The sequence below is a fragment of the Pinus tabuliformis genome, chromosome X, assembly GCF_031772625.1.
Source record: "Pinus tabuliformis cultivar Carrire ecotype Pingquan chromosome X, CPIR1, whole genome shotgun sequence".
In the NCBI taxonomy this organism is placed as follows: Eukaryota; Viridiplantae; Streptophyta; class Pinopsida; order Pinales; family Pinaceae; genus Pinus; species Pinus tabuliformis.
In genome coordinates, this window is record NC_142308.1 from 477,444,455 (window position 1) to 477,455,705 (window position 11,251).

The window sequence follows — 11,251 nt, forward strand, 5'->3', positions numbered from 1 at the left end:
CGATGTAATGATTACGTATTATGTACATCCTCCTCCTCGATAGATATTGTTGTGCACACAATTATAAAACTAGCAATTGTCCCAAAAGGTACAAAGAGAGGCCGATAGGATTATTAAATTAGAGTTGTTGAATTTCTCTAAAAGAGATATTGATTGAAGCCTACAAGGAGCAACGAGATTTGATGTTTGGAGTTCTATGCTATCTGGACATCATATTTCTTTAAATACAATGTAATTTTTTATAAAAGTTCAAGCCCAATGCAGTTCTGCCATGCAGGCATACACTTAAATCGCTACTGGACTTATGATATTGACAAAGTTAAAGTAAAGTGGTATACAAGAGAATGTATCAAGCTAAACCACAAGTTACACATCTTTAGACCTGAAAAAGTACATAACAATGGTCTGGCAAATCAATAGTGATATCATACTTGCTTTTCCTTCCACATACATACAATTGCTCCAAAGGCACCAGTGGGTCACTAAAACGAGTGACCACAAGAAGAGACACAATTGTATTAATCGAAAGAAAATACAAAGTTGCTAATTAGAAATCTATGGTCAAACACTATTGTTCTCATAAGTAGTGTTTGTTATCACATGCATTTACAGTGGCCATTCAAGTTTCAATTTTATTAGATCAATTGGAACTTGTTTGGTTCACAATCAATATTTTCTATTCAACTATATGTGTTTTATGTTTCGCAGATAACATAAAGAACAAAACAGTAAATCTCATCCTCTCATCAATAATCACTATTAAGTTGTTTACATATTTTACTCTTCAGTGAGCCAATGAAGTGTAATTAAGATGGCCATCATTCCAATGTCAGCCAATGGAGTGTAATTATAAACTCATCCAATATAGATCAACCACAAGAATAATGTCAAGTTGTATCATCCAACAATAAGTTTTTCTTTTCAATTAACAAGCTACCAGTTCTTTGGCTGTCGCATAAAATATAAATTGAGGAGTTAAAAGACACTAGGGCCATTATAGCTAAACATGCATCAAGGTTTACTGCTTTACCCGATCAGGATGCAAAAAGAAATGCTACAACGCAGTAGCAATGGATTCATCAGCGAAAATTGGCCAGACTTTAATTAATTCACAAAAACGTTGAATGATATCAATTGTTCAAAAGTTTTAAACAAGTAAAGAAACACAAGAGAAAAGACAATAAATGCTCACCAAAACAAAAGAGATGTGCAAATGATTAAATTAGTTACTGAGGTGTGCTGAAATGCCTTAAAAAGTGCTTATAGACTTTAACTATATTTATTAAGGACCCCAACTAGCCTTTGCCGCTGCTCGCATAGCTTCATCTGGATTCAATTTGGCTAGCCTCCAAGCACTGATTCTAACAGGACGCTTCTGCATCCTGTTTTCCATCCTATTTACAACCTCGATATCATCAGGATCAACAGTGGACGGGTGTGGAATAACTTCATCCTGCCATTTAACACACAATACATGTCAGCCTGTACTACTATAGTCTGACCAAATTACAGACCTAAACCAAGATTTGAAATTGTGGATAACAAATTTATATACCTGATGCTCAACAAATATTCTAAGTGGTGTACACCATGCACCTTTATACTGCAAACCAAGAGAACTTCCTCCACTTAAACCAGTGGCAGTTGAACCACTTGGAGAGGAAGGTATACTTCGTGCATCACCCTCAACAGAAACTCCTGGCGGCTCACTTTGTGACCTCATTGCCACTACATATTCATATGTCGTAATTCCCTGCTATTCAGTACTCTTGTTAAAGGATGTTAAGTTTAGTGAATATAAATCGACAAAAGATTGTTGAGAACCATATGGATTTTTAAATAAAACTAACCTTTTTAATCAGTGTAATATGAAAAAAGAAAAGCTCTGCTAATGGCATTGAAGCAAGTAAGGCCACCAATGTACATACTACCTGCACGAAGACAACATCAGAACTCAGTTTCAGAGACAAAAGCTTACTAAAGTTTTATGCCGGTTATCAAACTTAGAGTACCTTAATATTGGCTGAATGTTGTTAGGTTTATCAGATTTTATAGAACCTCTTCAATGAATTACTGTCCTTCCTATAATTCAGGAATCATTCAACATTTTCATACAATTTTTTCTCTTGTGATTCTATACAGGCATTCTGTGGTCCAGACTCCAACATAACATTCTAAGAAGTTTTCCTCAAACAACATAAACTTTAGATCCTTCTAGAAAATCTCTGAAAGAATACAATTTCAGTTCACTGAAACTGGGTAACAGCATGCCAATCACAGACAAGAGTGGACAAACATACAACCACATAGATCATCCAAAAGCATATTTCATTTCAAATACATGACAGAAATATGTTGTTCAATGTAAAGCAATTTATCTTCCTAGCAATGAAGCAAGTTTTGAACACATACATAACCAATAATCTCCCTAATCTATCAGAAATCTTGTGTTCCTCATAATATCAACTCAGCGATTTTTAGAAGCTTTCTTACCAGGAAAACTCCTTCTAAGACTCTCACTCACAGCTTGCACAGCTGAGACAGGTCATACAGAGTAAAATATGTCTATAAAGAATTTAAACCTCGGTGAGGAATATTATCCCCTCCGCTTAACCATAAATCCAAAACCCGGTTAAGGATCCCCGAGTATACTTACTAACATGTCAAATATTAAAATTTTCTCAACCCTAAAAGAAAAAATCACATACCTTTCCCAGGGCTGCTAGCTTCTCCGGCAAAATTGTGCTGAAACCCTCCCCAGCCATGTCTCCATTGTGATCAGAAACATCATTGTTCCGTCCTGATCTCTCGTTAGGTCCGAGGCATGGTCTTGCATGAATTGCAGAATTATTTTCCTGCAATACCAAATATAAAACGTTACGCCCACTTCAATAATTACTAAAAACCCGGTGCGAGTTCTAAACCTCAAAGGAAAACTGTTATGCCAACGCCTCTCTCCATAATGATGGTGGGCTCGAATCTTCACCCACTGCATGAAGCCGGCAGAAATATCCGCAAATTTGTTACAAATTCCTGTAATTCCTGAACAAATCGTTACAAATTACTGAGAAAGCAGTTTAAAGTTAGCAGCGATTCTCCATGTGCCTTCAATGGTGTCCACTGTGACAGAGAAGGGCACGTATTCCTGTAATCCCTGAACAAACCGTTACAAATTACTGAGAAAGCAGTTTAAAGTTAGCAGTTTAAATATTTTTATTTTTTTCTTTATAAACTTTTTATAAAACCGACGGATTTGTGGTCTACGCAGACATCCCCAATGCTCGGTCTCGGAGTTTATAGGTGGATTTTTTTGGGGGGATTTTGCGTTTACATGTAGGACGCTTGTATTAATGTTAATTTTGGTTCCTTAGAAATCACGAAAAGCGAACTCTAGATTCGATTTCGTACTGGCCATGGCTACAAGCATCCGATAAATAAATACCATAAAAAAATATGGATTACAACTACCAAAATCAATTCAATTGGACATGAGGAATATCAAGCAATGCTGATACAGATAACAGAACAGAATACAATATTATTGATACAAAGAACAGAACAGAGTCGTCATTGTTACAGTGATATAGTTCCCATTGCATCAGCAGTTTAGTTCCCATGCTGTAAAGTGTGTTTGATAGATGGTTAAAATCAAACGTTGGTGTCTATTGGAAGGTGGGATGCCCCGGGAAGGATTAGAACAAAGCAGAGTTAGGTAGCTACTTTCCAATAAAGAAGAAGATGACTCCCCCGAGGCCAGATTTTCCCAGATAGAAGCAAGTATTTAAGCCTTACAGTGGGTGGTTTCTTACTTGGTGTCCACCCTACTGGAACAGAGGACTCGTGAAAATGAGAAGAAAGCAGACCTGAAAGAGTCAGGCATAGGTCTGGAATGTTTATTCGAAAAAAGTAAGGCTGGCATGTTGCCAATTTTTTTCTAGGGTAGAAGTGAAGCTCGATATTCAGCTATTTAATGGGCTTGTGAGCATAGAGAAATTGAATAAATGTTTAAGGACGTTTGAGGTGTATTTCAACTATCAGGGATATAACAAGATGAAGAAAATTACCTTTGCACTCTTAAAACTATTGGAGCACGCCCTCCTGTGGTGAGAAAGTTATTGCCAGTGTTAGCAACAGTAATGGAAAGTGCTTGTTAATTATTGGGATGACTCTATAAGGCTGTTGCAGAGGAAATTTTGCCCAGTTGGGTATGAAAGGGAGCAGCAAATTCGATGGCCGTACTCAGAGATATGAAGGGGAGCAGCAAATTCGATGGCACTACTCAGAGAGTTGTTATGTGGCTATTTTCAAATGATTTGAAATACTTTAATTCTCAAAGAATCCACAAACATCTACACTGTCAAAGAATACAAAGAAAAAAAAATAAACCGCTAAAGATAAATTCATTTGAACCGGGGAGAGACGTACCAGTTCCATTGAATGAGAGAAGTAGTTGCTCCTCATCATGATCAACAATGAAATCCAAATACACTGTAACAACAAAAAATGAAAAAAGAATGAACCCTATATCTCTGTTTCTGTAGAAGACAAGTTACCCACAGTCATAAATATAACAGTATACCTGGTATCCAGAATCCATAAACATCTACACTGTCAAAGAATTCAAAGAAATAAAAATAAACTGCCAAAGATAAATTCATTTTAACCGGGGAGAGACGTACCAGTTCCATTGAATGAGAGAAGTAGTTGCTCCCCATCATGATCAACAATGAAATCCAAATACACCGTAACAAGAAAAAATGAAAAAAGAATGAACCCTATATCTCTGTTTCTGTAGAAGACAAGTTAGCCACTGTGATAAATATAACATTATATATACCTGGGTATCCAGAATCCATAAACATCTACACTGTCAAAGAATACAAAGAAACAAAAATAAACTGCCAAAGATAAATTCATTTGAACCGGGGAGAGACGTACCAGTTTGATTAAATGAGAGAAGTAGTTGCTCCCCATCACGATCAACAATGAAATCAAAATGCATTGTAACAACAAAAAATGCAAAAAGAATGAACCCTATATCTCTGTTTCTGTAGAAGACAAGTTACCCACGGTCATAAATATAACGTTCTACCTGCGTACCCATATTCTGGAGCAGGCCAACCCTCTACTCGGGTATTTGTTTATCTTTTTGTTTCGGATTCCACGCAAACGTCTTTCCCAATCCCCTTTTCCATCTTCTCCAGAATGAGCAGTCACAGAAAACTTGGTACGACCACGACCAGAGCCTTAGCAGGCCTATTTTTTCGTACTTTCTCGTTCTATGACAGGTCCACCTCCTCTACAGCCATCTTTCAAAGAGAAAATTCTTTCCCCATCGTATCAACTGCATGGTTGTCCTCTTCTGAGTGATTTTGAGACTGGGGGAAGCCGGTCTTCACATCTTCAAGAGACGTATACTTTCTGATAAAAAGAAAAGAAGACCCCAGATCTCATTCACTGGGTAAACTATTTTTTGATCTACAATTTATTTAGAGTAAAGAAAAAATAAATAAAAGAAGACCTAAAAAGACAATGAGCATAGATTTATTTACCAGGATCAGGATGAGAGTGTAATTCACCTCACCTTCTTAGTGTCTGAAATCACTAAAATGGAATTAATTAATGTAATGTCATTTCTAATTTATCATAAAGAACTAAAGAAATAAAACAATAACAAAAGTATCGAACAAAAATTTACCATTATCTGAGGAGGAGGATGACAGTACCCTGTTTAGCTGCCTTTGAAACCTTGCTGGTGTTGCCGATTCGAAAGTTTGAACATATATTTATCATAATCAAGTAGGAGGATGAAAATTCCCAGCCCTTAACATCTTCACCATTGCTGTTTCTCAAAACCTTCGAATCCGTTCTGAAGAGCCCGCTGACAGAAGTCCTAACCACAGAGCTCCTGCCGACCCTGGACAACGACAGAGACCTCAGATAATCCTTGTTCGAACTGACAGCATCACAACACGACGACGATTGCGATCGAACCGACAACTTCTTGGCAGCTACCTCGGACGCCCACAGGTCGCGCCTCTGCAAGCCCTTCTCGATCGGTGTAGGCCCCGAATTCGTCACCGCAATTGTGCAACCTTGAGAGGGTTTCCGTTGAGGTTTCGCGAGACTCGAGCAATACAACTCGGGCCAGCTGCAGAGGGTTTCCGTTGAGGTTTCGCGAGACTCGAGCAATACAACTCGCGCCAGCTGCAGAGGTTTTGCGAGACCTGGGCAATACAACTCGCGCTAGCTGCAGAGGTTCTCGGTTGAGGCCATAGTAATTGAAGGGACCATGACGAATATCGTATGTCAGTGGAAAGCAGAAGGGTCGCGCCAGGTGTCAACCTGACAATGAAAAGGACGACGAAAGTCTGTTTCAATAGGAAGGCCTATCGGCCTAAAAATATTAAAGAAGTGATATAAATATATTTTAAATAATATGAGATTCAGTTGTATAAAGGTAAGATTATGATAAAGTTTGAAAGTAATTTTTGAAAATTTAGGTTTTAGTTGTCAAATTTCAGGATTTTAGTTGGCTTTGTGGTTCTTGATGCTGCCGCTATCACAAAAATGATTCAAATACTCTAGTATTCTGATTTCTTTTGGGAAAAAAACTGGATCAGGCAACCCCATATGAGATTTAATGAATGTGGATATGAGCCATGGTTAATTTATTTTGATACAATAAAATAAAAAATTATGCTAATTAATGGAAAATAGCAATGAAAAGATTTTAAACCAAGTAGACAACCCCATATGAGATTTAATGAATGTGGATACAAGCTATGGTTTATTTATTTTGATATAATAAAATAAAAAATTATGCTAATTAATGGAAAATAGTAATGAAAGATTTTAAACCAGTCTAGATCCATCTTAACTTCAAATCTACCAAGCGTTGAGAGAGATCAAATCTCTTTTCGCTCTTAAAGATGTTCGCATATGAAGACATTTGATCCCTCTCGGTTCTTAGTAGATCCGGGGTTGATGGCTGGTCTAATTTCCCCCTTTAAATAAGCTATATTCCACATGCATACCATGGGTCAATGGGTCAATGGTTCTTAGTAGATCCGGAGTTAAGACGGATGGTCTAATTTCCCCCTTTAAATAAGTTATATTCCACCTGCATACCATGGGTTGATATCGCAGACCATTTTCATTTTTATTATTATTTTATTTGTATAAGGTTATTTTTATTAATTTCCCCCTTTAAATAAGTTATATTCCACCTCCATACCATGGGTCGATACCATGGGTTGATACCGTAGACCATTTTCATTTTTATTATTATTTTATTTGTATAAGGTTATTTTTATTTTATATTTTATTTGGACTAAATTAAAATGTTTTCATTACATTAATCTTTATTTTTAATTTAGTTTTAATTTTAATTTAATTTATTTTTTATGCAATTTGACTCAGTCAAAATGTTAAACATTACATTACAACATCTCCACCATACTGGGTTGGAGTGGGTTGGATAATTAAATTAAATATAAAATTGAGAGCTTCTTATATTTTATAAAGATGTATATTTAATATAGTGTAATAAGTATATTTAATATAATGTAATGAAATTATCCAATATAAAATTGAGAGCTTCTTATATTTTATAAAGATGTATATTTAATATAGTGTAATAAGTATATTTAATATAATGTAATGATTAAGTATAATATGTATTTTTTTTAAATATACTTTCATGAAAAATGTTTAAGGATTTTTTTTAAGAAGATTTTTTGGCGTAAATCACATTTGAATGCATTTGTTGTTTCGAACCAACAAGTGTGGTTCATCGTCAGGACAAGTTGAAGATTCAGATCCAGGCTGCATGTGTTAAATAGACACATCCAACGGCTATATTTGACCAGGCAACGACTATATTGAACTTGTAAGCTAGAATGGCTAACTGCTATATTTGACTGGGAAAGGCTAACCGGACAGACCAAGGGATATGGACAGGAGATCATAATGGTTAAAAAGTAAGTAATTCAGTGAAATGCCAATTACCATATTTAAATATAAATTAATTAATGGGAAATAATTAGTTGTTGAAATGGCCTATATAAATAAATATTTAATTAGTTAGTTTAAAATCAAATATAAACTAGAAAACCTATTTTTTTCCTATGAACTAAAAATATTAAAATTATATATATATATATATATATATATATATATATATATATATATATATAAAATTAAAGTTACATAATTAACTAATTAGTAAACTCGTGGTAAGTTAGTTTTACTTATATTAAATTAAAAGGGGCAATATTAAATTTACATATAGTTAATGGAAATTTAGTTTAATTTTTATATAAATAAGGTAACGAATCACTTAAAATTAAAAGGTTTGACATTAAAATTATATAAGAGCTATATAATTAAATATTTAGTATTATATTAAAATCATATAATTAAACAGTTAGTTAATAAATTGTAAGTTAGTCTTTATATTTAATCAAAGGGGTTAATATTAAATCTATATATAATTAAAAATCTAATTGTAAGTCAATATTGTTAAGGTTATTACCATAACTGAATGTTGTTAAATCTAATAATGGATCTTATTAATAAAGCTATTAAAATAAATATAAACTTAAGCCTTATCTAATTAACTATATTAATAAAATATAATAAGAATAATTCCTAAAAGGATAACTCAATAAGTAAGGGGAATAAGGGACCAAGGATAAAAATTAATAAAATCAATGGGTAGAAAGTAAGAAGATTGTTTTAAAGTAGGTTAGTTATTAGTTCTTACAATAATTAGGTAAAGAAAGTATATATAAAAGAAATTTTATTTCTTGATAAAGATTATAATAATTTTAATCGAGAGGAAGGGAAAGAGAACAGGCGAATAAAAACATAAAATCAAAGGGACAATGAAACATGAAATACCGACGCTCCAGAAATTGAGGGGGAAGAATACCAAAAGGAGTGGCTAGGAAGAGAGGGTAGGGATCTGGATAGGAAGAGAGGGCAGGGATCCAGCGAATGCTAATTTTCTAGCTGTCGTCTCTATTGAGATTTTTTGGCCATTTTTCGAATGGTTAAGGATATCGAATAAAAATAGTTTACTAGCCTAGATCCATCTTAACTATGGATCTACCCAGCACCATCTTAACTCTCGATCTACCCAGCACCGAGAGGAATCAAATCTCTTTCCATTCTAAAAGAGGCTTGCACACCATCTTAACTCTAGATCTACCCAACACCGAGAGGAATCAAATCTCTTTCCATTCTAAAAAAGGCTTTCATATAACACATTTGATCCCTATCTACACTTGGTAGATTCAGAATTAAGATGGATCTAGGCTAGGCTAATTTCTCTCTTTAAATAGGTTACATTCCACATGAATATCATGGGCCAATACTAAGGATTCTCAATAACATGGCTCATTTTTTATTTTTCTTGTTATTTTACATATATTTTGTTACTTTTATTTTTATATTTTTATTTTATTTTGATCAAGTTAAATGTTTAGTTAACATTATTAATCTTTTTAGTTAATTTTATTTTGCTTTTATTTTTATGTAAATTGACTTAGTCAAAATGTTAAACATTATGTTACAACATCTCTACAATAGTGGGTTGGAGAGTGCATCTTGGTACAATTATACAATATATTAATTGGATTTAGTTTAGGTGGTTTAGAGCAATGTTTTTTAATATAAAATTTTGGACCTCACATCAACTAAAAATCCATTACATTTTTTGACTATTCACTTCCATCAGAATTTACAGGAGATAATCTCAACTAGCCTAGTGGGAAACCAAGTGTTTTCGCCATTTGTCGATAGAGTAACAAGACGAAAGTTGAAAAAGTACAATATTTGCAACATCACTAAAGAGTCTATCAGAGTATCATGCCATAAAAAACTAACACCAAACATCTAACAGCTAGGATCAGAGGAATTTATTGGTGTTGTATCTTGTGCACTGAAGCCTGGAGGGATTAATGAGGTAGTAATGCAAGGGATGTGGCGTTCGATATGAGCTAGATGAGTGTCCATCCTTTCCATATGGAATCCCATACTACATTGCTCTCTTTCCATGTCCATGATGTGAGCAAAGACAATATATTGGTCTGCCTATCTTTCCATCATGATTCTACCCATTAAAGTTTTCATCTTGTAATAAAGGAACAAAGCCTGGAGGTATTGATTCCAACGACCCCTGGTGTGCCCAGGGTTTAAAATCAGTTGTCCAAAATCCTCTAATAGCTATGAATCAGACATAGTGTGTCGATCTCTAGCAACCAAGTTTTTAATATTATGCAATTCATTTCGAATGTCATCAGGGATGGCTGAGTTGAAACCTTCAGTAGCCTCTTAGGCTTGTTGGTTATCATGATTCTAGTCTTATTGGCCTTGACCACAGCCCCCGCCTCTACGGCTTCTCATGCATTGCCTCTGCATGGTGGTGAGTTGTCGGGGTTGTACCTAAAAAATAACTACACACAGTATACCAGTGGAAAATCACCAAACCCACAACCACAACAAATCTCTCAAAGCTGAAGTGGTGAGCAAGGTATCCCAACAAAATCCATAAAAAAAAACACAACAATTAGACTTGAAAACACCTAATGACTAAATAATACCAAGGTGCAAAAGGATGGCCACAACTAGGCTTTCCTCACTAGACCCATAATTGTGATTTCATAGGTCATACCACAAATAAGACTAAAGTCTGTAGCAAGACCACAAATAAAACTAGAGCCCGCAACAATTAAACATAAGTACACCCTAAGACCAAGTGAAGAGGAAAATACCCTTCCCTAAGCCATGACAATAACACTAAAAAACCGTTGATATCGTAATACATACTGAAGATCCAAGTTATGAGCCAACTCTAGAATCACTAAGGATAAAAAGGCATTACATAAGCCAAATTTTTAACCAAAACACAACTAGTAAACCAAGGCGCCTGGAAAAGTTCAGAATTACCTAGTGAGAGGCATGTTCCAATGTTCGCATGCAGGGTCTGATGGTCACCCAATAAAATGTAGGTAAGGTAGTTAGTGATGATCCTTTGCCTCTCTATCTCGATTATCACTACGTAATTCCTCTCCAAGCTAACAGATCTAGAATTAGCGAGCCAACAAGCTTGCAAACATTCCTTCCTTTGAAGATACAAAACAACTCCAATCTCTTCGCTTCGATATTCTGGTGAATTAACATTGGTGTCCACTCACCCTTCCTCATTTAAACTTGTCCTACCTCACATATTTCTAAATCTTGATGT

At 35.0% G+C, this 11,251-nt stretch overlaps 1 protein-coding gene across 3 annotated transcripts; it reads right to left on the minus strand.

Annotated features, from left to right (window-relative positions):
- Positions 1–1,373: 1,373 nt before the first annotated feature.
- Positions 1,374–5,292, minus strand: LOC149140758 (putative protein S-acyltransferase 19). 3 transcript variants are annotated; one of them, XM_089447702.1, is made up of 5 exons: positions 4,680–5,292; positions 4,426–4,488; positions 1,851–2,855; positions 1,556–1,753; positions 1,374–1,453 (listed from the first exon to the last, which is right to left on the minus strand). In XM_089447702.1, the coding sequence occupies exons 1-3, from the start codon at positions 4,716–4,718 to the stop codon at positions 2,688–2,690; spliced, it is 270 nt and encodes an 89-aa protein (XP_089303828.1). In that variant the 5' UTR covers positions 4,719–5,292; the 3' UTR covers positions 1,374–1,453; positions 1,556–1,753; positions 1,851–2,687. The 3 variants fall into 3 exon arrangements, with proteins under 3 accessions (XP_089303828.1, XP_089303830.1, XP_089303829.1); XM_089447704.1 differs by having other exon boundaries at positions 1,851–3,154; XM_089447703.1 differs by lacking the exons at positions 4,426–4,488; positions 4,680–5,292 and having other exon boundaries at positions 1,597–1,753; positions 1,851–2,485.
- Positions 5,293–11,251: the final 5,959 nt, after the last annotated feature.